Raw genomic sequence first — 24,935 nt, forward strand, 5'->3', positions numbered from 1 at the left:
TTACAGTGAGCATCATGACAAAAAATTAACTGCAAATGAAACATAACATTCACTTGCAACTCAAGTGTAAATGTTATATACTGTACATTTCTCAGCAGCAAAGCTGGCTCACAGGCAAATTTGAAGGTAAATATGAAAATCCCTGACTGTCTTAATTCATTCATGACATTTATGATCACAGAATGTATACAGCCAGCTAGTTTACCTGGATAAGTGATGTCTTTCACATTTCAGAGCTTCCTTTAGCTGACTGTTTCGTTGGCTTTGGGTCCGTCTCATCTGCTGGAGCTGTACGGCAAACAAACAACACCCTTCCATTAAACCAGAACTGATTTTTAATGAGCCATTTTGTACACTGTTACAGTGAGCATCATGACCTGTGGAAGGCGCATAGATCATCTTAGCTATCTAGAACGACACATGGATCATGGAGCTGCTGAACAAGATCAGCCCAATTTGTACAATTTTGTACAATTAAAGAATTATTAATTTGCCTTCTGGAGTGGTATTCTAATAATTCAAAACTATGAGTGTGTGAGGCCTACCATTTTCAATATTGCACCATATTTCTCCCTCTTCACCTGAGTGGGATACCGGTATGCTGAACAACCACACTAAATGCTGTTATGATGATGATGTGTCTACAATAGCCTCATTTCCAATAGTTACAAGCAGACATGACACAATCACCATACCAGCATTCAGTGTGGTCGTCCAGCGTACTAGCATCCCACTCTAGTGAACAGGCTGCATCCTCAACATGTAGCACCGGTAACCAGTATCCCACCATCAATATCGAGTCATCATCATCATCATCATCATCATCATCATCATCATCATCATCATCATCATCATCATCGTCATCCCCTGCTACTTATCAGCATGCCAGCACCAGAACACAACATATGCTTTTCTGTGCTTGTGTCTGATTTCAAACTGAAATCGAGAACCAAAACAAGCGAGTGTCATTCCGTTTCTCATATTTGTAGGTTGTTGACCCGGAAGTCAGGCTACTACGGGCTGGACAGTTGTCAATAAAGGATGCGGGACTGCCAGCTGTTGATCACCTGCGGATTAGAAATGTACGTCGTCTTCCAAGGTGGAAAACGGGGGACAGTAAAACTCAGTGTTGTAACCACACGTAACACAGCGGGAATGTCACTACAAGAGATTCATTGAAAAAGAGTACACTGACCGTAAACTCTCTGAGGGAGGCTCACGCACACACAAATACAGATGGCACTGTTCTGTCCTGTACCGCGGTTAAGTTTGACTAACTTGAAGCCACTTACTGTTAAGGATGATAACTTGTATCTGCAGACTTGCAAAAGTACTAACAAACACATGAACAGGCTCAACTTACCGAGTGTGCAGCTGCAGGACAGCACATCGACAGGCCTGGCTTCTGTCGGTGGTGTTCAGGGCAGCAGAGCACCTTCCAATTTGGCGGGTTGGTTTGACATCCTACTTCACTGGAAAATTAACTCGTTATAACGATAAAACGGTGGAATATTATCCCGTTATAATGATAAACAGTGGAATATCATGTCGTTATAATGACAAAATGGTAGAATAATATCTCGTTATCACGGTAAAACGGAGTGAAAAAATCATGTTGATCCATGACCTTTTAGGGCTTCCGTAGGGATCAAAACAGGGTGATACAAGATAAAGTTACAAAGTGCACGTCATTGCAAACTAGGACTCAGGCTATAGTGCAGTTAAACCATGACTTAAACTCTCCTTTCTTAAGTTTCCTTTGAACATAATAGCATCCATATGCCTCTGTTGAAAGCCATCCATTGTTACCTGGTTTTGACAAGGAGACGGCGGAGAATTCGCTTTCGCCGTGTGTTTGGCCATCAAGTGGCATTTCAGACTGGATGTGCTACGGTGATAATTCAATTCACACCAACAGTACACACAGATAACTTTGGTCTTGTCAGTTGACCCATCTGGCAACTTTTTTAAACTAAACTTTCCATTCAGAATCTTGTTCGCATCCATTTTGGCATTTCGCGCTTGACATCCACACAAACCGGTAGCCTACACTTTTACACATATGCTTTTACAGCTAGCGAGCAGGCAAGACCAAACATGTGCGTGGGGCATGTCTATTGTTTTGTTTCTGGTTTACAACCGGTTCCTGTAGTATTTCTTACATTACTAGCAGTGGCCACAGCTTATGAAAGACTACAAATTCACTCGGTCACAAAGAGCATTAATCTTGCGTTTAAAAAAAATGACGCAGTTAAAATTGATTTGCGTTAAAGCGTTAATAATGCGATATTTTTGACAGCACTAATTGTAAGTTTATTTCGAAGCTCATACTTTGTACTTTTACTTATGTAACATTTTGAATGCAAGGTTTTTACTTTTTACAGATTATTTCTTGTGGCATTGCTCCTTTGACTTTGACTTAAAAGATCTGAATATTTCTTCCACCACTGATTTACACTGTGGGCTCTATTTTCGACTCCACTACCAGCGCAGTGCAGATGCGGCACAAAGTCAGGTCCGCTGCGCCGATGGGGCATGGCGGTGCAGGCTTTGGTATTTTCGTGCACTGCGCCACCAGCCCATCTCCTCTCGCTTCTCATCTCAGTCCCACCGAGCAGCGCAACTCGGAAAGAGAGAGGGGAGAAGGCGTGGAGTGGGTTTGACACAGCCGAGTCAAATTTTCACCAATCACAGCAGCTCCTCGCCTGAAGATGGCAAGTTTCGGGGATAACTGAGACCCCACAGGAAAGTAAGTGTCTGACGCCCAAACTTCTCCCAGGAGGAGACTGACGTCACTAATGTCTCATGATGTTTGTATTACTTTGCACACCTGTTTGTATATATTGTTGATTTTTTCTCAGTATATATATATATATATATATATATATATATATAATTTCCCAAATAGGGATCAATTAAGAAGCAGTCTAAGTTGTTTTTAGTGGGGGTTATTTAAGGAGGATACCCCAGGTGAACACAGGGAGAACATGGAAACTCCAGGCCCCCTTTTTCCTTGAGCAGGCACTGAAGGTACATGGTGGAGGACACGCCCACAGCACCCACAGCGGGATTTGAACCGGGACCTTATAGCTGTGAGGCGACAGTGTTACCACTTGTGTTACCACTTGTTCCACCGTGACACCCAAAATGTGCGGCATTCCAAGGAAGGTTGAATCAAGGGTAGCTGGACTTGGTTATAGAAACTTGAAAATGTTTTGTCTCTCATCGAAGGGGCTCCTTCAGTTCTGACTAATGGGGAGCCCCACGTATTTAATCTCTGTCTGGTCATTATCATGGTCATTGAAACCACTTGGGTCATTTGTGCTCCTTGATGTGTAACTAGTCATTTGAGTCATTGGAATCATCTGGGGCACAGTGTGAAGGACAGTTGTTGGAGTTGTCACAGCGGCCAATTGTGAACAGTTCTTAAATCTCCTGGGAAAGGATGAAAAGACAGAACTGTATTTGAGATGATTTCTCTGCTTTTACGTAAACAGCCTCCTTCAATCTTGTTTCAAACCATCTGTCTGCACATTGTTGGCCTCAAATGAGTGTTTATTATCTTTCAGGTGTAGCCAAACTGATAAGTTTTGGCTTGAGGATTTGGCCCTCCTGTGCTGAGCCACCATGCTTTTGCTTAATGGATGTTTAGTTTCCCCCAATATAGAGGTCTGTGCATTCCTCACTGCATGGGACCACATATATAATGTTGCTTTTTTTTTTTCTTTCTTTCTTTTTTTTCTTTCTTTTTTTTTTTTTTTTTTACAAAGGTTGCCAACACTCCTTGGATAGCCATGACTTGGATGACTGAGAATCTTCACAGAAATAATATGCAGCAGCGCTGTTCAGGAAGTGCAGGCTACCCTAAATCTTTGACCTTACAACTGCCTAGAAAATGTTATGTTTAACAGATAATAAAGTGTGAACAATTATATTTAAACCTACCATTACAGTAATTCAATTCAATACAGTGTAATACATTCATGTAGACAGGCCATTAGATCTGCATTGGTCTACATGTTAGCTGTAGTTTCATTTAACATCCAATCAGTGATAATTTTGTCAACGAAAATTCCAATAAGTATTCATTGACGTCATTTTATTGCATGACTAAATTATAACGACATAGTAAATGAAAAAAATATTAACAGAAATTACAGCAAAATCTCTGTTCATCATGTCCTGAGGACTGAAGACGAGACGAAAAGTTGTCAGTATTCAGGCGACAACCTGGTTTTTGTTGTCATTTTTAACCAATCACTTTTGAAAGTGCAAGTTAAATTCTCTCATTGCCCCATCTCATTGGATGCTTTCCCCCCTGCTTGGTGCGTGCCAGGTGCATGTCGAGCGCCGACCGATAGACAACAACAAGGCAAGCTAATGTTCACATGTCATCTGAGCTAACTAGCTTAAAGCCAAAAGAAACTATTTTAGCTGCTGCTGGCCACTCAAAGATGAGTGCCTCATCTTCACCAGCATGTCAGGTGGGAAGGAAGACGTCTCAAGTCAGTCTTTGAGCAAACTAATTACTTTTGCCAATCTGTTTTAGGTTGCTATGAATGTCTTTTGGATGTTGATCTATGCGTTTTGCTCAACCACCTACCAGTTTTAAAAACAACAAGCTCTACTGCTTTTGTTTTATTATTACTGTGTGTTTTTAATAACTTGTACTTCAGAGGAGTCTTGTTGAAAAAAAAAAGAACCCCCCCATGCCATGTCTACAGGGTCTGCTTTACTTTTACTGTACATGCATTCACAGTGGCACGTATGAAGAAAATAAATAGGATAACCCGTGAGGAAAAATAATTGTTTTATTGCACTTTTGCTAGCACACTTTAGGCATTCATTTTTATATAATTTATAAAAGTATGGTAAGTCAGTAACACATTCTCAGCCTACTGACTAAATGCATAGTTCAAAATCCATTACAGTATCATGAAACTGTCTGAGAAAATTATGACTAAAACATTTGACAAAAATTAAACAAAAACTGGATTCCACGGACTAAATCTTGACAAAAACAAAATAAAATAATAATAATAATAAAATGTGACTAAAACCAACTACACTTTTCAGTTAAGCGATTAAGACTTAAAACTAAATTTAATATTATTTCCAGTAAATGACTAAGACTAAAATTAAATTTAAATATATTTTCAGTTAGCGACTAAGACTAAAACTAAATTTAAAATTCTTGTCAAAATTAACACTGCTGCCAATACATTTCACCATAAACATAGTTTATTGAGCTGGTCAACAATTGCCACAGCTGCTGAGGCATCTCAAAATTTATTAACGGACTAGTAGAATCTAGAACAGAATCTAGATAAAACCTGTTTGTCTACAGTGGGTGGTGGTGATGCACTGCATTTGGCTCAAGTAGCCAACGCAGTGGATTGCTAGGCTCGGCATGGTAGTTAGAAGCCTCGGAGCTGTTAAGCAGCCAAGTCAGTTGATGAACCAGTGAATTGCTAGGACAGACACATGAGTTACCACCTCGGCCGAACGAATAGTTGGTCTCTCAGTTACCTAAAGTGTTAAATAAGAACAAAGGCTTGGAGGAGGATTGGAAAAACCAAACAAAACAAAACAAAACAAAACAAAACAAAACAAAACAAAACATTATGATGTACATAGTATAAAACACCCACATATACTTTTGAAATGTGTCAGCATACAGTGTACATGATTTGTGGGGAATACAAACTTCAAACAATATTGTAATAATTCTCTTCATTCTGCAGATATCAGATATCCCTGCTTGTCAGATATGAATGCTTTGGGTATATTAGCTAATTGGCAATAATAATAATCTGTCTGTCCAAATTATCCTGGCTGAATGTTTGATAAAGAGAGCAATTAATTGCAGTAACCTCTTATAATTTTGCTCTGTTTGCTTGGCAGTGTCACGAAAGCTTGACAGACCATCTGAGCAGATAGCAACAGCACATGAGATCTGGCACAGAGGCTGTAAGATGATCCCTAATTTTTCACATCTGCACTTTCTTACGCTCCTGCAGTCACGTAATTTTCTACTTTCCTCTGCTTTTGCTGCAGAGGGTGGACATCCTACCTGCTAGCTTTATGGGTTGTTAGAAACCCAGAGACCATCTTGTATACAACCAATGAAATGAAAAAATCACCAGGGACTGCATATCTGTCAGAAAGAACAATAAAATCTAATGAGGGGGGAAGCTTTGACCCTGGTGAGGATAACTGAAGCTGGGGAATTTCCTCCTGTCACTCTACCTCATTGTTGCCATCAAGCAGGTACTTTCACATTTGATTTATCAGGTGATAAACTGACTTTGGGCCTAAATGTCTAGATTCTAACTGTATGTGTTCAGCCTGAGAAATATGGATGGAATGAAAAGTCTCCTTTGGTGTGAGGAATGGGATCATCAGTAGCAGTAGTGGAGAGATTTTCATATGCTACATACATATTATAAACCAGGTGCCATTACTTTGACAGCTTGAGTAAATGAGTAGACACCAAACAGGAGCTGCTTTTGCTTAGTCTTATATTTGCAACACAGGCATGGCAATGCTGTTTAATTTAGTGGCTGACACAGAGCAAGGCATAGCCATTGTCAGACCACTGATATTGCTTGGTATACATTTAGAACACACAGTGTCATACAAGGCATACAGAACAGACAGCATAAACGGAAAGAAAACCAGACTGTTGGAGGGATCACCTATGCACATCTGCACGTTATAAAAGGAAGACGGAAGGACAAGGAAGGAGGTTGGCCCATGAGACTCTGATTCATACTCCTATGACACATACACAGCTGTGGGCAGTAACAATGATCACCTCACTAAATCTAAGCAGGGCTGCAGGCTCACCTTGTCTGCACATTCTGTCCATTTTATCAAAGGATGGGAATGGGGGAGGTGGGTGGTAACCCTCCTCATAAATACTTGGTGCATTCTGAAAGATGATCAACTGGAGACCAGAAGGAGGAGGTGCCAGATAAAGGAAAACAAAGAGAAAGTCTTCTTCATTTTTCAAGATAATGATTTTTATTTATTTTTTATTTTTTTAAACTTGGGTCATATCTTCATAGTTTAGGCCATCCTTCTTCCTCGTAATAACATCCCATTTAAGCATATTGGTAGCACTTCAATTTAAGTACCCCATTTGGCATATAAACAGTATATTAACATTCAATAAATGGTCTATAACACACTATAATGTAGCTGTTTTCAGTAAGAATGGCATTTTCAGTGTTTATTCATATACAATATTTGTCAGTGATTATTGCTTCTCCAATGTAAACCATATTTTTTCCAACAGTGTATTACTATATTTTCATTCATTATCTGTTTATACAGCAGCCTCACTTGCCGGTGCTCACAAGACAAGTTGTAGCTGGTGACACATACATTAATGAACACATCTGCTTACATCCACACACTACTCAATATTTATTGAGTTTATTCATTATTGTATGCTTTTTATATGCTAAATGGGGGGACTGGAAATGAAGTGCCACCAAACTTATTGGGAAGCATTTACATAAATGTCTGATTTCCTTGACTATCTTTGACCTTTCCTATCAGCACCTATAATGGAGAATATTCATTTTCACTAAATGTCAATGATTAAACACCACTAAAAAAGCCTTTTAACTACTGAACTGATATCATTACAATGATAACATAAAGACACCTGAACATTTGCCCTGTGATGTATCTTGGGAACATTGACAATGTTGTGAACAGAGAAGACCTTTACTTAACTAAAGTTTTACTCGCAGCAAGTAGGAAAGCGGTTACCAGAAACTGGCTTACAGTACACACTCCAAAACAGGAACAGTGGTTGGGAATTGTCCAAGACATTTTTGTTATGGAAAAGTTGACGTATCTTTTGAGAGTCTAAGAGAATGCATTTAAAGAGAACTGGGAAAATGGAACATATATATGAGCCTTGACACCAACTAGAATAATGCCCAATCAAAATAGATATGTATGAATACTGAAATATTTCTGGACAACTGTTTAATGTCAATTTTATTTCTATTTGTTTGTGATTTTTTTTTTGTATATTTGCTTTTGTTTTTTGTTTGCTGATGCAGATATCTTGTTCTGTCTATTTCTCTGTGAAAACTAAATAAAAATTGAAGTGTGGAGAAAAGAAAAAGAAAAGAAAAGAAAAAAAAGACACCTGAACATGCTATAACCAACTCAGAATTCATCCAGGAGTTTAATGTCCATTTCTTTGCACAACACATTTTTTTAACCTTAAGAAATAAATACTGTAAAGTACATTTGTGGTCATAGAACAAAATAGAACTGAAATGCGACTGACATGCCAAAATAATAAACATAACTGCAATATCGGCTACCATGGAGTGTGTGATGGCTACCTGGCCATGTGCTGTGTGCTAAGGTGTGTGTGTGTGTGTGTGTGTGTGTGTGTGTGTGTGTGTGTGTGTGTGTGTGTGTGTGTTTGTGTGTACCCGGTATTTATCACGTTGTGGGGACAAAAATCTGTTTACACAGTCAAATTGTGGGGACTCACCTGCCTTATGGGGACAAAATGTAGTTCCCCTTAATGTAAATCATTAAATTTTAGGGTGAAGACTGAGGATAGGTTTATGGGTTAGGCAAGGTTAGGTTAGGTATAGGGTTAGTAATAGACAGTGGCGTAGCCACATAAGGGCCAATGTAGGCCAGTGCCACTATGATTGACAGCTGGCCCACCCTATCAGAAGTGCCTGGCATTAACTTGAAAGGAAGGTTGCATTAGGGAATGAGTTTGTGTCCCTGGTAGAAGTGATGGACAGCGGCCTGCTGGACATTTTCCCAGGTGTCAACAAGCTGTTGAGAGACATGATAACGCTCGCCACAACCTCATGCACATGCTCTCTCTGTTTCTCCCTCTCCCACCCTCCTTGCTTTCTTCCAAATTTAGTGGCCATCAGGACGGATTTAGCTCCAAGTTCATCTCTCTCTCTCTCCCACACGCGCACGCACTCATGCACTGCACTCACGCACTGCACTCACACTCAGCCACACACACCGAATTGAACATCCCTGAAATGTTTGTTGAACTCAATAGCCTTCCTGGTCAGAAGTTGTTTTGTTTTGAGTAGTACCTTCAGAATCCATGTTTTGGGTTCAGGCTCTCTGATGTTTTTTTTGTTGTTACATGTTAACAAAGCACTCACAATCACCAACAAAGTTAGTCTGGTGTGCTAGTTTTTGCTCATATTTAGCCCAGGCTACTTTATATGGTTCTCTTCTCCATGGTCTTGAGTAGCTATTTGACAAGTCTGTATGTTCAATGTTAAAATCACATGCATGCATGTACCCTGGAGATCAAAATTAAAGAACAATTTATGAACACTTGATTTTTTCAGAAATAATGTATTCTTCATTGCTCAACATTTGAAGGATTTTTTTTGTGGCTATATCATGCTAATAGAGCAGTGTTTTACAAAATAACCAAAGCACTTTTGCAGAAAACACAATGATCAAAATTAGAGAACAGCAATGACTGTAGCACGGAGAAAAATTACAACTAAATTATTTTAAGGTCACAACAGTCAACAATTAGTAGGAAGTGTACAGGCCGTTGTTTTGAATGACTTCAGCACATCTGCGGCCACAGGACAGTCTCTCACACTGCTCCGGTGTGATTTTGGTCCACTCTTCTTCAAGTCTCTTCCACAGTTCGGTGACTGTAGTGGGTTTCTTGGCCATAACTTTGTCACCAAGGATTTTCCAGAGGTTTTCTATTGGGTTTAGATCAGGACTCTGGGCTGGCCATTTCATTATTTCAATGTTTTCAGTTTCAAGGAACTGCTTTACCCGTTTTGCTGTGTGACAGGGGGCATTGTCTTGCATGAAAATTGCTGGCTGATTGGGTGATGAACTCAGGGGAGGAACTACATGTTGTTGAAGAAGGTTCTGATAAACATTTGCATTCACTCTGCCATGTAGCTGTATAAGAGGCCCAACTCCTGCTGCAGAAAACATTCCCCAAACCATGAAACTTCCTCCTCCACCTTTCACTGACTTCTTTACACACTTTGGGTTCAGTCTTTCCCCAGTTTGACGACGAACATAATGTTTCCCATCGGACCCAAATAAATTAAACTTGCTTTCATCACTAAAGTGAACTTTGGACCAGTTTTCCTCTGTCCACACAACATGCTCCTCAGCAAAGGCTAGTCTAGCCTTTTGATTCTTTTTGCTAATGAGAGGTTTGGTCACCGCAGAGTGGGCTTTCAGTCCAAATGCTCTTAAACATCGAGACACTGTATGACGAGACAGATCCTTACCATGTACAGCCCTGAACTGGCGAGCAATTCCAGCTGCAGTGTTGAACTGATTGCCCATTGACATTCTCCGCATTATCCTGTCCTCTCTTGCATTTGTCTTTCGTGGACGACCAGCCTTCTTGGGGGACTTGAATGAGTTTGTGACATTGTAAAGATGCAATATTCTCGAAATCACAGATTTGGAACGACCAACTTCTCTCGCTATGGCTGACAGGGTCATCGCTTTGGCCGTCATCTGGACAACCTGCTGCCGGAGGGTTTCAGTCACTTTAGAACGTCTCACCATCTTGAAAAGTCAGTAAAACCGGAAAGTTAGGCTGCCAATTAAATAGGGTTTCTCAGATAATTAAGGAAATTAGCACCAGGTGCCAGATTAACACCACTAACTGGGGGATGTCTGAAAGTGTTCTCTTATTTTGATCAGTGTTCTTTTTCAAATATCTTATTTAAGTTTTTTATACTGTGCTTCAGAATATATGTAACTCATGAAAAATGCTTAAAATACTGCTCTTTTACTCCTGTTTGGATCATTTCAAATAGGACTATGCGGTGACCTTGACATTTAGGAAATTGTAGGTTGTTCTCTAATTTTGATCTCCAGTGTATGTCCTGCCTTAAATTCACCCTGGGGATGAATAAAGTATAATCTATTTATCAATGTGGCCCATTATTTTTTGCCATTAATCGTCTGATCTGTGATGAAATCACATGTTATTTAATTTTGGGACAATTGCTGTAGGCCTACTGCCTTGGAATAAATAATAATAATAATAATAATAATAATAATAATAAAAATAGTGGCCCACACTACTTTGCAAAAGTCCACCCTGTTGAAAAATCCTGGCTACACCACTAGGAATAGGCAAGTGGTTATGGTTAGGGTAAAGCTGCAGGAAATGAATGTAAGTCTATGTAATGTGATAAAAACACAACGTGTGTGTGTGTGTGTGTGTGTGTGTGTGTGTGTGTGTGTGTGTGTACATGTGTGTGTGATGATAATCTGTTAATAAGAGAACAAAGGCAAACTGTTTTATTACACAAATTTCCATGACAAACGTCCATCACAGTTAAGAGACAGACAGTTGCAGTAATGAAGTTGTGTTCCCAGATCTCAGTAATGGTGAAGACAATGCGCTCTATTTTCGTCCCTGCCGCTGGCGGGGCGCAGGGTGCACACCATGCACAGTGGTATTTTCATGCAGCGCAGGCAGGCGCGCAGCGCACTTGGTATTTTGGTAAACCAAGGTGCACAGAGGTACGCCAGGATGGGTGTACGCAGTAGTGGGAGGTGTCTGCATAATCAGCTGGTGGATTTGGATTTTCGGTCCATTTCGGTCCATGTGGGTGGTGTAAAAGTGCAAGCTCGCCACCCCAGACCTGGTCAACTCTCTGCGCTAGCGGTGCACCGCTGGGCAAGTGGATTGTTGTAAACCGGTGGAGTTGTGCGCCCACGTCACCAATACCTCAAAGGCAGGTTTCCACAGTGTCTGGCATTTCAATCATTCAATAAATAATCAATAATTACCAACAGCCACGATTCAATGCAACTATCTGAGTCAGCACATACAGTCAGACCTAAATTTATATATTTTGATCAGTATCTCATCTGACCACATCGCAAGCGCGTTCGGCACGAGTAATGGTCACTCAACCTGACCGAATGTACACAGGTGAAACAGAGATGTCTGGTGATCTGTGATTCAAATTGTCTGGTTACAAACAAGTATGCCAATTTCCCCGGGTCAGCACATGACTTGTTCATCCTGGTGAATTCTAGCGTCCCTACTGGGGACTCCCCCCTCTGGATAGGTGGCTGCTGGGTGATAACGGCTATCCACTGAAAACGTGGTTGATGACGCCATATATCACACAACAAGACAGCAGCATGGTTTTAACGGTGTTTTCAGCAGTGCTCGGTCAGTCATTGAACGCACATTTGGGGTTCTCAACAGGCGTTTTAGATGTCTGGACCAGACACGTGGTGCATTAACATGCAGCCCTCAGTGTGTCGGTGCATTCTTCGTGGCATGTTGCGTTTTACACAACATGGCTGTATGACGTCACTATGAACTCACGGAGGACACATCAAAGGACTTAAGATGGAGAGAGGCCGAACTGCATGCGCCGTGTCAACTGAGAGAGCAGCAGAGCGCACAGGAGAGGAGGGAGCGCCCAGCTTTGAGGGAGCGCCCAGCTTTGTCATTAAGTGAGTATTTGCGGTTACATCAGTTCAAAAAACATCTGACGATCAATAATTTTCCACACTAAACAGACAGTATTGAAATAACTTTTGCGAGGCCGTCGATACAGCCACTGCGAGCCTGGACCTCCCGGACCAGAACGTCAGTCTCCTCCTGGGAGTTTGGGCATCAGACAGTTTCCTGCGCGGGCTCAGACATCCTCGAAACTTGCCATGCGCCTAGCCAGCGGCATTTTTAAAGGTGAGGCGAGGAGCTGCTGTGATTGGTGAATACTGGACTCGGCTGTGTCAAACCCACTCCACGCCTTTTCCCCTCCCTCCTTTCCGAGTTGCGCTGCTGGGTGGGACTGAGATGAGAAGGGAGAGGAATTGCGCTGGCGCCGCAGTGCACGAAAATACCAATGTTTGCGCCGCCATGCCCCATCGGCGAAGTGGACCTGACTTTGTGCCACAGTGGCACAAAGTTGAAAATAGAGCCCTTAGTGTCATCATAACTGTTACTGTTTAAATGATGTCCAAACCTGAGAAAATAAGACCCAAGTCATAATAGACCAGAAATATTCTTTAAGTATCATTACTTCTTATACTCACAAAAACAACAATGACATTACTTTGCATACATATTAAGATATAACATACTGTATGTCACTGCCATGCATTGCATTTGGAATATGGGACCTCAGCTGAGGAAAAAGCCCCATTTTTATATAGTAATTGCATTTGTGAAACACTGTCAGTACTTTAGGGGCTCAGGAGTCCAGGTACTTTGGTTCAAAATTGATGGCACAGTAAAAACAATCTCCCGTCCTCCTGCACTCTTCTGTTGCTCCTTCACTTGGTTGAACACACAGTGTCCTGGAAACAGGCAAATCAATTTCAGTAATGAGATGCAAATTGATTTCTTGCACTGTTGCCAAATTTAAATGCAGAAGTAAACAGTCTGTCAATTTGCTTTGCTCATCTGTGACAATGTAGGGTCTGTATTTTGTTCCACTCCTTGAATTATATAAAAAATCTGCCAAATCCAGCCAAGCAAAGACCATAACCTCTGTTTATCAATATCCCACTTAAGATTGAGAACAGGCTCAAATTTTGGAAGATCTTTGTGAGAAACACTACACTGCAAATCATCCCAGGCTCAGTTTCTCTCTGCCCTGCACAGAATTAAAAACAGAGATATCGTGCAGTTTTAGAATCCAGGTGAAAATATTATTACTTGTTTGTTGTGGTGTTTGTATCCTCAGGTACCATCAGGGCAGTGAAGTAAAAGCAGTCATCACTGGAAAGGCCCAGAGCCAAAACTCTTATCCCACTGACAACACTGCTGCTCTAACTGGTCCAGCAGTTTGTCCACTGAGTCTTCTTGGTTTTCTAGTTTCAGGTATCGTCGCCCGCTGCCCAGGTCTAGCCGAGGCCAGCTTCGGTGAGTTTGCTCCTCCACAGTATCCACAGACTGCCCAGGGATGTTAACACAAACTTGTAAACCAGCCTCTCTCATCACTAGCAACTCATTTATTTCTTGCTCCTCCCCAGGTGTGTGGAATCTGTCCTCTTGATGCACACCAGTTTGGACTATGTAAGGGTTAGTTCTGTAGCTCATACTATGGCACCGCCTCGGCTGAGCAGCTGGTATGTCCACATCATCCACCCCCAGGGTGGACATGGAGCTGGTAGACAGCAGGCTGTGGAGCTTGAAGAGTTTGGCGGGCTGCTGAATGAAGCTGGCACTGTCCCTGTGCTGAGCACCAGGCTGTATGTTAAAGTTTGTTTGACTGGAATTACATGAGTTGGAGTGGGAGGAGTGGAGGGAGGGTGGAGGCTCTGACCCCTGGTGATGGAGGGCTTCTGTCTGGTCAACAGATTGCTGATATATGCCCTCCACATGATCTTCTTGTTCTCTGGGGTGCCTGGTCTGGAGCAGCGGCTCTGAGCTGGCCAGCTGCTGCAAACAGAGTATGTTGAGATGGGCAGCTGGTAAACTGTTTACCCACTGATAGTGTTTGGCCACCAAGTTAGCTGCTGCCATTTCTTTAAGATCCACTGAGGGCACAGCCGTAGACACAGAGCAGATTACACTGTGCATCTGAGCCAACAGCATTTGAGTCTCTCTATCCCTGTTCTCATACAGGACTGTGTTTGCACATATGAGGATGAAGAGTCCTACCCCCATGATGACAGGTCCCAGCAGCTTCATACGTTCACTGTGAATGAGGCTGGCTGTGGATAGGAGGCCCTTAGCTCCCAGACTCCAGCCAGAAGTCTGCGACTCAGAGATGCTTTCCCCCTCTGTAGCTCCCAGGATGGACAATCTCGATATCCGGTAGGGCCAGTATCCTGCCACTGCAAGAGCAGTGCCAACTACCACCACGATGACCCCCAGCACCAGAAAAGCTCCAGGCATGGAGCGGATGCGAAGCTTGCCTTGGATCACACTGTCCTTCTTCATTCTGCTTCGTAAGGTGAAGCGAGACTTCTCTCGGCAAGAAGGAGTTGTTGTAACACCTCGGGCCATCTGGGTCTTCATGGCACAGGTCAGTCCAGAGCTTTTGCTCCTGGTTAAGCCCTGTCAGAGGACTTCGAAAGTGAGGAAATTTCAAAAGTTAATGCAGCTACAATAAATATACAGTACTGGTCTGTATTTAGGGGTGCAAAATATTAATAATATAATCTTTCAGTTATTATTAACAATTGATCTTTTGAACATAAGTACATAATAATGCATTTTTCCATCTATTTTAAAGACAGTCAGCTATTTCAATTTAAATGTACAATGCAAATTTTAAAGCCACAATGCGTACGATTGGAAAATTTCTGACAGGTGCCCAATGGTAGTATCAAAGAAGGCAATGTGGCAAACAGTAATACACATCCCTACCCTATTTTCCTCACATATCAAAACTGGGGACACAGGGTTTGACGTGTTTTGCAGATAATGTATTCATAGTACAAAACAAAAACATATGCCAATGGAATGATCAAAAATATGCTACAATTACATAAAACTTTGACACATAGCAACGTATTTCTAAAAAGTTTGTGGTAAGGCAGTAGTATAACAGTTGGCATGGAATCTTTCAAGGATTCCTCTACTGTAACAAAAAAAAAAAAAAATCAAAAAAGGGAAAAACAGAGAAAAGAAAAAAGCAAAGATTGAGATATTCTGAAATGTTTTTTGCATAAGAAGTTGTAAAAACCATGGGCTGCTTGGGACAAACTTCAATAATGAGTGGTGGAAAAGCACTATTGACAGGATCCATACAAGCTCTTGTGCACAATTTCATAATTTAGACTCACAATTTGGCACAAGGTTCACTAAAACCATATATCCAGATGTAGCGGACAGGTGTGACAGATATCATGCTTTTTTCCTGCAACTTAAGTTGCACATGTTTTATTCATCCTCAGTGTTATACAATTTTTGCCATGACTTTTTTGAGATCATGTCCAAAATAATTAAGACTAAAATGAAGAACTGTGCCTTTATTGTGATACAATCCTAAGAATTAAGCCCTTTCACTTTGAAACAGTAATACATTTTAAGGCCAATTCAGACCAGAAATTTGCAACAAGCTGAGTTGAAACTTACAACAACTTGCAATGAGCTCTTTTTCACGGCAAAGTTCAGATGTGTCAAGAGTGAAATGACCGTGGAAATATGCGGTGCCTCACGCCAACTTCATGGCTGGCATACGCACGTTTCTACAGCTGTTGATCCTTTGGTGACATTAGAGGTGATGCTGGGATGTGCACATCAGAGACACATGAACAATTAAGACTGATGAACAATTCACACACCCATGTGTCTGCAATTACATGAGTGGATATAAAAGCATGTGCAAAGTGGTGCAAAAAATACCGTTAAAAACAATGGCTGCTTTAGCAACATTAGAAGATACTGCAAATGGTGCAATATGAAGAGAGCGTGTGGTCAGAGACAGAGAGGATTTACTGGCACATGATGACAACTGGTTCATCAGCCACTTTAGGTGTCGAGGGCAATCCTCCTGGAACTGTGCGCAGAGCTGTGGCTGGCCTTGGAGCGCAACACAGCGAGGAGCCATGCGCTGCCTGTGCCCATACAGGTGCTGACCACACTGGGGTTCCTAGCAACCGGGGCATTCCAGAGGGAGCTGGCTGACCGATCGGGACTGTGCCAGTCGACCCTGAGCCGAGCCATGCCAGCCGTGTGGGATGCAATTATCCGCATTTATACCATGGTCTGGGTGAATAATCGATTCTGATTGGCTGCAGGGTGTCCATAATAAAGTGTTGTAGGACACCTATATAAAAATTCCGGTCAAATAGCCTGATTGTTCTAAATTATTGTGCTGGCTCAAACACTAGTTGGTAACCGTGACAACAGATTTAGGGTAGACTTGATACACATTTAATGATCAGAGTGAATGGTGGATAATATTTCTTGCAATAAAAAACGATTTAGGAAACTATCTATGGACATTGATTCTTTGAAACAAAATTTCGCATCATCCTCACACACACACACACACACACACACACACACACACACACACACACACACACACACACACACACACACACACACACACAGAGGCAGTAAGAGGTGCACTTGCCCTCTGACATGATACTTTGTATCACGTAACATAACGTTAAGCAGGTTCTGTGGCCAGAGCCGGTTACCTTGGCGACGTGTCACAATGAGAGACATTAAGTAGTCTACTCAGCCGCTTCTTGTGGAAAAACTTACGATTTTAATGGTAAAAAACAACATTAACGTATTAATAATTGATGTAATATTTATTTCTTTCAATAACGGACACCTCGTCTGGCATTATCCTTTATCCCTTACGTCAGCCAGGTATAGCAAATTCCCATACAATGCAGCTGAACAGGTCAACATTAAAGTGCAATTTGCAGCGAGAGCCGGTTTTCCAAATGCAATCGGAGCTATCAACACACACATTGCTATAAAAGCGCCATCACATGATGAATTTATATATGTCAATAGGAAACATTTTCATTCGATCAATGTACAGATCATATGTAATGCGCAAATGGAATTAACCAACATCGTAGCGAGGTGGCCTGGTTCAACGCACGATTCATACATTCTGAGTAACAGCATAGTTGGGAACAGACTACAAGCTGGCTCTGTGCGCGATGGGTGGCTTCTTGGTGAATAAATTTATTTGTGTAATTGTCCTAATATTAATCCCTGTGTTGCGCATTCAGCATGTGCGCCCCCAAATTCTATCCCGTCTTCACAGCATGATTCTAGTCACTAGTCAGTGGTTAAAGTTAGTGACTTGCTGTTTCCTGGTTAAACTACAGCTAAAGATCTTACTAACAAGCCCCTGATTGTCTCTGTGTGCAAAGTACTCATGTTAATAACCCCGTGTGTAAAGTATGAAATGTCTTAATCAGCCTCACCTTTTCCCCGGCGCACTTCTGCACTAATTTGCAACAATAGTGTGCGATCCATGTTTGTAGTGTATAAAATTAACGAATGGAAACTGTAAATCTTTGTCTGCTTTCAATTGACCCCAGGTGACCGTGACTACCCACTTAAGAGCTGGCTAATGACCCCTCTCCCTCAGACTGACCAATTGACCAAGACCATTGACAGTCTCTCACACACTCTCCCACTCACTCCTCTTCCGTTTGTTGCTTATGCTGGAGGAAAGCATGCCAAAGAGCACATTTTTGCACACCTCCACTTCAGCGAGTAGCGCCTCCAATTCGCTTGCTTTTTTGATTTTCTGATTGTGCAGAGAGGGGAATCCCACGTTGATTGGGATGTACAAAGGAAATGTGCTTGGATTCGTGCGTGCGCACAGATTCATGTCTCAGTAGGAAATCCACGTAAGTCTTTGTACATGAGGCCCCTGGTCTGTAACCATCCGAAAACCTGCCAGTTTACACCATTGCACCTAAAAGAGACAGTGTCGAGTGACAACTCTTCATACTTCTGTTTTAACCACCAGCTTTTTAGGCTTTTTTGGAGCTGGAAATAATTTGTAACGTAGCAATAGTTAATTACTTGCTACATGGCAAAAACATAAAAGATGTTTGCGTAAGGAGTGTGTGGCTAAACAAGTGAGACGATAGATGGTTGAGGAACAGAGACATCCCACTGAAGATTCATTTTCTCACTGGTTCTGCTTTCACATTGGACGAAACCCAATGGAACCAGGGGAAACCCAATGACATGGCCGTGATGTCATCAAGGATAAAAGAAACAACGTTCTCTGTTCCACCTCACCTTTCGACTATGACTTCAAGTTGCTACAGAAGGTGTATCATTCTTACTCGAATGTTTGAGCTTTAAATAGCCTAAGCAACAGTCCTTTAACTTTCTGGACAAGTAACAGACTGTTTGGGTTCACCAAACAAGTCTGGATCCTCAGAAGAGTTAGCTGATCGTATATCTGACAACCTGATTTAACCTGCAGAAGGAAGATACGGAATAACCATCTCTTCAAGAAAGAGAAGGATAACTTCTACGCCTCACTCTCTTTTAACAAAGTCGACTCTTCACTGTTTCCTGCACTGTGTGTAAGGTCTAGCCTGCCATTAAACTACTAACGGAGCGACACAACGGCCCGCCACCGTCTGAGCACAAAGAAACGCTGGACACACTGGACAGACTGAAACATGTTAATTGCTCCCGAATCAATCTCAAGTAAAAGCCTTTTGTCTGAGAAGAGACAGTTAATGCTAGCATGTTAATGTAATATCTATTGCTTGACTGCATTGTGAAATTAAGAGACCACTGAGTCCTGTTGCTGATGTTTGAGATATCTCAATCATTGTGCTTGCTCCCTGTTTCCATGTGTGTAACACGTTATAATGCTTGTGTGTCCTGCACAAGCAAGCTTCATATTGTTTTGTGTTTTCTGCCACTGTGGTAAAGCCGGTAAGCCAGTTATCAGGTCTATAGACTGGCTGTTGTTTTCTTTCTAGTTAGCTTTATGTAGCCGGGTGAATTAGAGACTGTTTATAGGGGGTTTGATAGCCTGATATGATAAAAATTGAGGCATAAATAGTGTAGGAGTTCTTTGTTACAACTAAGGTGACACTGTCCCTTTAAGAGCGGCACAGGGCTAAACTCGCGAGAGCACGGAGTTCTGAGGAGACTTTAGACGCGCGGAACTGAAAAAAAACAAAACCTCCGCGAAACGTTGGACCACTGAGGTGTGTATCTTTGTCTGTATAGAGGAAAATATCCCTGTAAACGTTAATGTAACACAAAAATAGTCAACAGCGCCAGCAGATGAGGTTGTGATTAAGTTTTCTGAGCAAGGATGATGAGTGATGATTCTGTATTCTTGATGATTTTTGTAGACTGTTAAAACGTGTTTAGTGTGTCATCTCTCCACCACGCTGAGGGAAAGACTGAACAGCAGGACAGCGTAAGTGGTGATTCATTACACTTATGGGTGAAAACAAAGTTTATGGTGCTTGATGCTAGCTGTTAAACTGAAATATCTGAGTTTTGTATGCTTTTGCCTAATTTTAGAGGGGAGATATGCCATGTTGAGTTCCTGGTGTGTGTCCTCATCCGCAGGCTACACACTGGAGTGAAAGTGAGTTTTTTATTTTCCTGTGAACTTTATTTTTGACTTCTGTGAAATTGTTGTCGGTATTTTGTTCATAAATGCGCAGTACATTTCCACTAAAGTAATACACTATTGAAGTTTCTGAAATACTTGAACAATTTTGTGGCTTAAGAGCATGTATTTATTTGTACTATGTTTTTGTTTTATTGCCAGGGAAGAGCCACTACTGTTGTCTATATTCTGTAGCAATCTGTTTATTGTTTTGTAGTCAGTGAGCCTGGTGTCCAGAGGGTAAACCAGAGATTACACTTTAAAGGTGCAGATAAATGGGTGTTATTTTTGTTGCATCAGTGCTATCAGAGTACGAGAATTAACAGTTTAAGTACCAGTTTTGTGTACAGGAAAGCAAGGTAGCCACCCTTTATAGTTACCACTGCAATTATCTACAGTCCTCAATCAGCAGTATTAACGCTGTTCTTATGTTTTATAAGTACAGTCGGGGAAATAAAGACCCACATAAAATTTCATTCTGTGTCCGGTCCCGTCATTGTATGACCCGGCCACATTTAAATGGTTGAATGTTAAATTGATAGTTTGGTTCAATTGCTAAAGTTGACATGCTAGCTAGCATTTTTTTTTGCCTGCATAGGTTTAAGGTTTGTGATTCAACTGTAGCAGAAATGGTTTCATATGTGTGTCATTGTTGAGACAGCTGCAAATTAATGAATGGGCATACAGGGTCAAAACAATAACTGTATGTGAGCCAAACACTAAAGCTAAAGCTAAATACTGGCTAAAAGTACTTTTAAAAAAAAATTTGATAGCATTGTCTCTTCAAAAGCAATGTTGCAGTGTTACCGTAAAATGGACCATAACATGACATGAAATTTTGTCTTGCCTTTTGTGGCAGTCGCTCACACTAAATACGCTAAATACTGGCTAAAAGTACTTTTTTAAAAAACTTTGCTAGCATTGTCTCTTCAAAAGCAATGTTGCAGTGTTACCGTAAAATGGACCATAACATGACATGAAATTTTGTCTTGCCTTTTGTGGCAGTCGCTCACACTAAATACGCTAAATACTGGCTAAAAGTACTTTTTTTTTTAAACTTTGCTAGCATTGTCTCTTCAAAAGCAATGTTGCATTGTTACCGTAAAATGGACCATAACATGACATGAAATTTTGTCTTGCCTTTTGTGGCAATCGCTCACACTGTGTGTCAGTCTTGTTTGTCTCCCCTTAATATTACTAGCAAAGGGGTTAAAGTCAATGGCAGTTAATCATACATTTAGGTATGTAAAGTTCATTCTAGATTTGTCAGTAGGTAAAATTACAGGCTGCTAGCTGTGCTTGTGGTATTCAATGATTAAAATATAATGATGGAACATTCTAAAAAAAATGAAAAATGATCTCTAGAAAAGAACAAATACATACACACAAATACACAGGACCTATTCTCTGCCTCACAAGCGACTTTTTAAGGTACTGGAAAACCGCAATATTTCTCAACAAAAAAAGGCATCAATTAATAAAGCAATCACTTGCAGCGCAAAGGAATCTGCAGGTCACACAGCGTAGCAGTGCCAAAGTAAGACAAAGTGCCACATCATACATCTGTCATGGAGGACAGGTAAGCTCATCTGTGCATGTGCTGGCTATGTGTGTGGAGAAGGAATTGCATCAATGTCAAAGTGCCTCTGTTTGGAACAGTCGAATGAATGAATGCTGGTTGAATATGTGATGTCTGTGCATTATATTTGCTCTGGGCTCTGAATGATGTCTGCACTTTGATGCTGATATGCAAAGCTTTTGATGTTACACGGAGGAATGCTCATGCTGCCTTGTTGAAATGAAATGCCCTAAATTATTGTGCATTGTGAATGGATTTAAATGTTATGGTTCACTGAAAAATGAATGAAACGTGAAAAAACATGCTCTGACATGGAGTCTGGGAAACAAAGGGTGAGGAAACTCACTGAAAAGGGTTTGCTGAACAATACTGAAAACCTGCAACATCAGGGCAAAGGTGTTGTTGGTAAAATCAAAGGCTTAATACCAAAAATGAAAGAGCTCATCAAACAAAGAGAAACGTGTCTGATGTGAAACAATGTTTGGAGAATTTAATCACACTGTGTGAAAATGCCACAACCGCAGACAATGAACCTTAGCCTTTACTCCCGGAGGATGAACTCATCAAACAAAAGGAATGGTTTTCAAGCATTATGAATTACAACAATACATTCCAAATGGACACTCAAAAATGGATGGTTGAAACTGGACAAAAAATCTCTCAGAAGCAACAGGATTCACCAGAAATTCCATTACACCAAATGAACAAACAAAGTCAAACTGAAGCTGAGCTGGCAGCCTTAACCATGAGGCACAAATTATTAAAGGACAAGCAAGCTTTGGTAGAAGAGGAGCAACGCCTGCACAAAAGGAAATAAGAGCTTGCTAAGGAGATACTCATTTCTCCTATTGTAAAAATTGTTAATTGGTCCATTAATGAAGGAGTGTTTCCAAGTGCTTGGAAAACTGCAATACTTACACCAGTGTTTAAATCAGGTGACCATATGGTCATTAGTAATTACAGACCCATTAGTATCCTTCCATCAGTCTCAAAAATTGCAGAAAAGTGGATCTCTGAACAGATAATATCACATTTGAATGCCACATCCTTCTCACTTCATCCTATGCAATTTGGATTTTGAAAAATATCATTCTACTGAAACAGCAAATTGTTTTCTTTTGGAAAATATTAATACTAAATTGGATAAGGGGGGTGTGGTAGGGGCTGTCTTCCTTGATTTAAAGAAAGCCTTTGATTCTGTTAATCATGAGGTTCTAATTGTTAAGTTATCAAAGTTTAATTTTTCTCCTGCTGTCATTAAAATCACATCTTATAGACAGAAAGCAATGTGTTCGCGTGGATCAGGTGACCTCACAGGTGGTTGACAATCATGTTGGTGTACCTCAGGGTTCAACTTTTGGTCCTCTGTTATTTAGTTTGTTTATTAATGACCTACCTGAAGCTTGTCCACCTACTGTAACTTGTCAGATGTATGCGGATGATGCGGTCATATATTTACATGCTAAAAACAAGAAGCAAGCAGGAGAAGAGTTATCTGCTTCAATGGTTAATATTTCTGATTGGTTAATAAACTCTTGCTTACATCTGAATGTCGATAAAACTGTATGTATGTTTTTCTCTAAGTCTGTAAATAGAGATCCTGACCCAGAAGTTACAGTAGCAGGGAAAAGACTACACAAGTTTAAATATCTGGGCATAGTATTGGATTCACAACTCACATTTAAAACACAAGTTAAAAAAGTTGTGAACAGACTCAAATTCAACCTGGCAAATTTCAGACATATTAGGAGCAACCTAACGACAGAGGCCTCAAAGTTGTATTTCAATGCAATGATTCTTTCACATATGAACTACTGCCTGACCAGCTGGACTCAGACAGGCAGAACTACATTAAAACCGGTAGAAAGGTTTTACAAACAGGCTTTGAAAACATTGGATAAAAAGTCAAATTCGTATCATCATTGCAAAATTTTAACAAAATATATATATATTTTTTTAAATATTGTATTTTCACTTTTCAATTTGATGACAGTTAAACAAGACAAAGTACAAAGCACAACATGACACAAAACAGAACAATAAGGCTGCCAGATGATTCTAAAGAAAAATAGCCTCGCATGAAAAATGCCAGCAATATTAATAAATCGAGACTAAAAATAAAATATAGAAGAAAAAATACTATGCTTGTTCGATTGCCCAAGAAAGTCAGGGTCTCTATGGATGAGGAGTTATGTTGCACTGAGCCAGAAAGGGTCCCCAGATTCTCAAAAATAGCCTGTTCTGTGTGTCAGTCATATCCAGACGTAGTCTTTCCATCTGAATAACAGACAACATCTCCCTGAGCCAATGTGTAAAGCAGGGTGAGTTGGTAGACTTCCAGGTCAGGAGAATAAGTTTCTTAGCTACCACCATTGATAGATGTAGGACAGTCTGTATGTCGCACGACAACTCAAAAGTCCTCGTAGAACAGCCGAAGATAGTCAGGTCATGGTTTGGTTGAATGTCCCTGGAATAAGCTTTTGAAAGCCATTCGAAGATTGCAGTCCAAATGTTGTGTAGAGTGGGGCAGAACCAGAAAAGATGTGCCAATGAACTTTCCGCGGAGAAACACTTGTCACACTCAGGAGACACTGATGGAAAGATGCGGTTCAGTTTTGTTTTTGAATAATGAAGTCTATGCATTACCTTGTATTGAATCAACCTGTCCCGAGAATTAATAGAGCAGCAATGGACCCGAGACATTGCCTCTTCCCAGAACTCTATCGATATCTCTGAGTTCAAATCACGTGCCCAGGCTTCCCTAATATGATCTGAAGAAACTGAAGTAGTAAAACAATTCAGAAATTTAGATATTAGCTGCCTGGAGTCAGGAGGAAGCTGTAAATTCTCTAGAAAAGGATGAATGGTGGGTGAGGACTCAAACCGTGTGAGTTTTTCCTTAACATAGTGCCTGACCTGCAGGTACAGAAAAAAATGTGAATTTGCAGGGTTGAATTTAGTTCTCAATTGCCTAAAGGAAGCAAATTGGCCATTAATGTAAAGGTCTAGAAATGTTCTGATACCCCTCTCTCTCCAGATAGTAAACGCCGCATCTAATTGTCCGGGTTTAAAGGAAGGATTTTGGCATATGGGCGCACAGATAAATACATTACAAATTTGGCAGGCAGTTCTTATCTGATTTAATATTCGTATTGAATTGTTCAATGCAAACTTTTGCCTAATTATTTTATCAATATGAGAAGAGCCGGAAAACAAAAGAGCAGGGAGAGACTTAGACTTAGAAGCCTCAGCTGTCAAAAATTTGACAGCTGAGG

General features: G+C 40.8%; 1 protein-coding gene across 2 annotated transcripts in view; it reads right to left on the reverse strand.

The window, feature by feature from the left end:
- Window positions 1–13,043: 13,043 nt before the first annotated feature.
- The window catches only part of tmem200b (transmembrane protein 200B), a 34,344-nt gene continuing 22,452 nt past the window's right edge, over window positions 13,044–24,935 (reverse strand). For both annotated transcript variants that reach the window (XM_070985147.1, XM_070985148.1), the window contains exon 2: window positions 13,044–15,066. In XM_070985147.1, coding sequence (XP_070841248.1) covers window positions 13,769–15,016 — 1,248 coding nt within the window. In that variant the 5' untranslated portion in view covers window positions 15,017–15,066 and the 3' untranslated portion in view covers window positions 13,044–13,768. The remainder of the gene's footprint in view (window positions 15,067–24,935) is intronic.

This window comes from Chaetodon trifascialis, chromosome 17 (assembly GCF_039877785.1).
Source record: "Chaetodon trifascialis isolate fChaTrf1 chromosome 17, fChaTrf1.hap1, whole genome shotgun sequence".
NCBI classification, from domain to species: Eukaryota; Metazoa; Chordata; class Actinopteri; order Chaetodontiformes; family Chaetodontidae; genus Chaetodon; species Chaetodon trifascialis.